Source organism: Triticum dicoccoides, chromosome 7A (assembly GCF_002162155.2).
Source record: "Triticum dicoccoides isolate Atlit2015 ecotype Zavitan chromosome 7A, WEW_v2.0, whole genome shotgun sequence".
NCBI classification, from domain to species: Eukaryota; Viridiplantae; Streptophyta; class Magnoliopsida; order Poales; family Poaceae; genus Triticum; species Triticum dicoccoides.
The window spans coordinates 84,658,935-84,661,245 of NC_041392.1; the positions used below are offsets into that span (position 1 = coordinate 84,658,935).

The window sequence follows — 2,311 nt, forward strand, 5'->3', positions numbered from 1 at the left end:
GGAATTATCAAGACGAGCCATGCACTCGTTCATGACCTAGTCCAGCAAGCATACGTGTTCCACCAGGCTGAGGTTGGAAAGCATGCATGCACCTCTACGTGAGTGTACTATACATAGACATAAGTGCAGTACGTACGTCGTTAAGTGTGTGAATGATCGAGACGGGGCATGCATTCGTGACGGTGAACAGAACAACCAACAAGATGACGACCTAGTAGAGGGATGGAGTCGTGGAGCAGACACCAATCTGCACGTCCATTCACGCGCACTTCCCAGTACCACGCCATGCATACACACCATCGTAAGTTCGCAGCCTATAGGAGCTATAACTTTGAGTGGGAACGTTGAAGACACAGTGGCCTCTAATCTCTGCTATCTCATCCTTAGTTTTTCCAGCAGGATATGTGCCATTTAATTCAGTAGATGTACAATTGATTTCAAAAACTGTAGTGAATTTTGCTAGTGTGGACTTGTGAGCCATCGATAGGCAAACCTGTTCATCCCTTGGTTAGATTTCAAGTCCTAGTTGCATAGGGTGTTGAATGCCAATCTGAAAACGTCTAAAACAAAGTCATCCAAGGTGGGCACTAGCACTCCAAGCTTTCTATATATAGAACACCTCTACCCTCTTATTCTCTTACAAAACACAGGGAGACACAGCTTCCCACCATTCTACTAGCTCACTTAGCTCTCTTTTCCCCTTCTTGCTAACAATTATGACCATGGCTAGTCCATACGGCATCTTTGTTTGTCTACTCATAGTGCTACCTCAAATCCAGGCCGCTTCTATCCCCTACAATGGGACTGTACCTCTTCAGGGGTGTCAGATCCCTTGTATGACCGAAGTTAACTTGCACTTGTTCTTGCACCAATTCGTCGATGGACCAAACCAGCCAAACCGCAATGAGGAAACCTTGCTCCAAACAAGTTTTCCTTTTGGGTTTGGGACGACGATAGTTCATGACTGGACTCTTACCGAGACAATAAATTCCAAAGATACAGTTGTTGCACGTGCACAAGGCGTGCATGTCCAGGCTGGTTTAACCAAGGATAATAGATGGTACATGACTCATAACATAGAGTTTGAGCAAGGAAGGTAATATGTTCTCTATTTCATTATTTTTGAATATCTCAATATGTGTTTCGTGAGTTCTTTCGCCCGCGACATTGAAGTTATGCGCTTGCCTCTATTATATTTGTAGCTAAGAATTTTACACAAGTTACTGGTGTACATACACATATTAATAGATGTGCATTTGTTCAAAGCTGCATGCACTTCTAACCTGCTGGCGGAACTTGCTATTTTGCACATGAAACAGGTTTGCAGGGTCTACCCTTCAGGTGATTGGCATAACAGCGGGTTTGGAAAGTGGCCAGTGGTCCATTGTTGGTGGGACTGGTCAATTCATTATGGCACAGGGTATAATAAGTTTCACAAATCATCCTGCCTCTACTTGGGAAGATGGTATTAAAGAACTTAATATCCGTGTACGCTACACGAATCCGCAACCTGTAAGAATAATTCTCAAAAGTTTGTATCCAAATTGTAATGTTCTACTTTTTGAAGGGAAACAATAGGACATTAGAGAGCACCCTACTAAAAATGCAATAAATTAAGAAATTTGTGCATATGCAATGCAAATGCATTATGTCACATTCTATTTTCAACAACACTAGATGATACCATGCACTTTGTTGTGGGTATGTTCTGCAATATATATCACTGAGATTTAATATGGGGAGGCTGAATATTTGGGGTAAATAATATGAGAACTAAAACTGAAAATACATATGATTAATTGTGTCTGATTATTGTATATTTGTAAATAAAAAAAATAGATCCACCATAATATAATGAAAATTCACATGCATGTTTGCACGTTGAGGTGGGTTTATCCTATGCATGATTGCATGCTAAGGTTGACCTTTTCCATTGTATAATCCATGCTGATGTGACATGCTTGCATGTTGAGAGAAATTTATTGGTTATTCGACGCTAGCTATTTAGATATAGAAGATTAGCCATGTTGAACTAACCCAAATGCATTTTTTACACATTTAATCTGTAGTGGGTTGCATATCAAGTAACAAAGCTTTATGTACACACACATGACATGACACAAGCCATGTTTTCACTTATTTTTCTACAGGCTTGAGGCGCAGCTCGTTTGTTGAAAAATAAAGCCGACGTGAGGAATTTGATGCAAACAATGTATTTGCACAGTTTCTTGCGGCGTGATGGATCATTAATGTGGTCCGCTTGTGTCACGAGAGTATGCATTAGCATACCCTCTTTCTATATTTCATTCAA

At 40.6% G+C, this 2,311-nt stretch overlaps 1 protein-coding gene across 1 annotated transcript; it reads left to right on the forward strand.

Moving 5' to 3' along the window:
* The first annotated feature begins 722 nt into the window (after positions 1 to 722).
* On the forward strand, positions 723 to 1,578 carry LOC119333159 (dirigent protein 5-like). Its single transcript, XM_037606160.1, has 2 exons — positions 723 to 1,096; positions 1,320 to 1,578. Exons 1-2 carry the CDS (start codon positions 723 to 725, stop codon positions 1,576 to 1,578), a joined length of 633 nt encoding a protein of 210 aa, XP_037462057.1.
* The last annotated feature ends 733 nt before the right edge of the window (positions 1,579 to 2,311 follow it).

Bases quoted from the DNA above. Each gene is read 5' to 3' on its own strand.
- LOC119333159 (XM_037606160.1), top strand. From the start codon at position 723: ATGGCTAGTCCATACGGCATCTTTGTTTGTCTACTCATAGTGCTACCT. The intron at 1,097-1,319 runs GTAATATGTTCT...CACATGAAACAG, and splicing joins ATAGAGTTTGAGCAAGGAAG to GTTTGCAGGGTCTACCCTTC.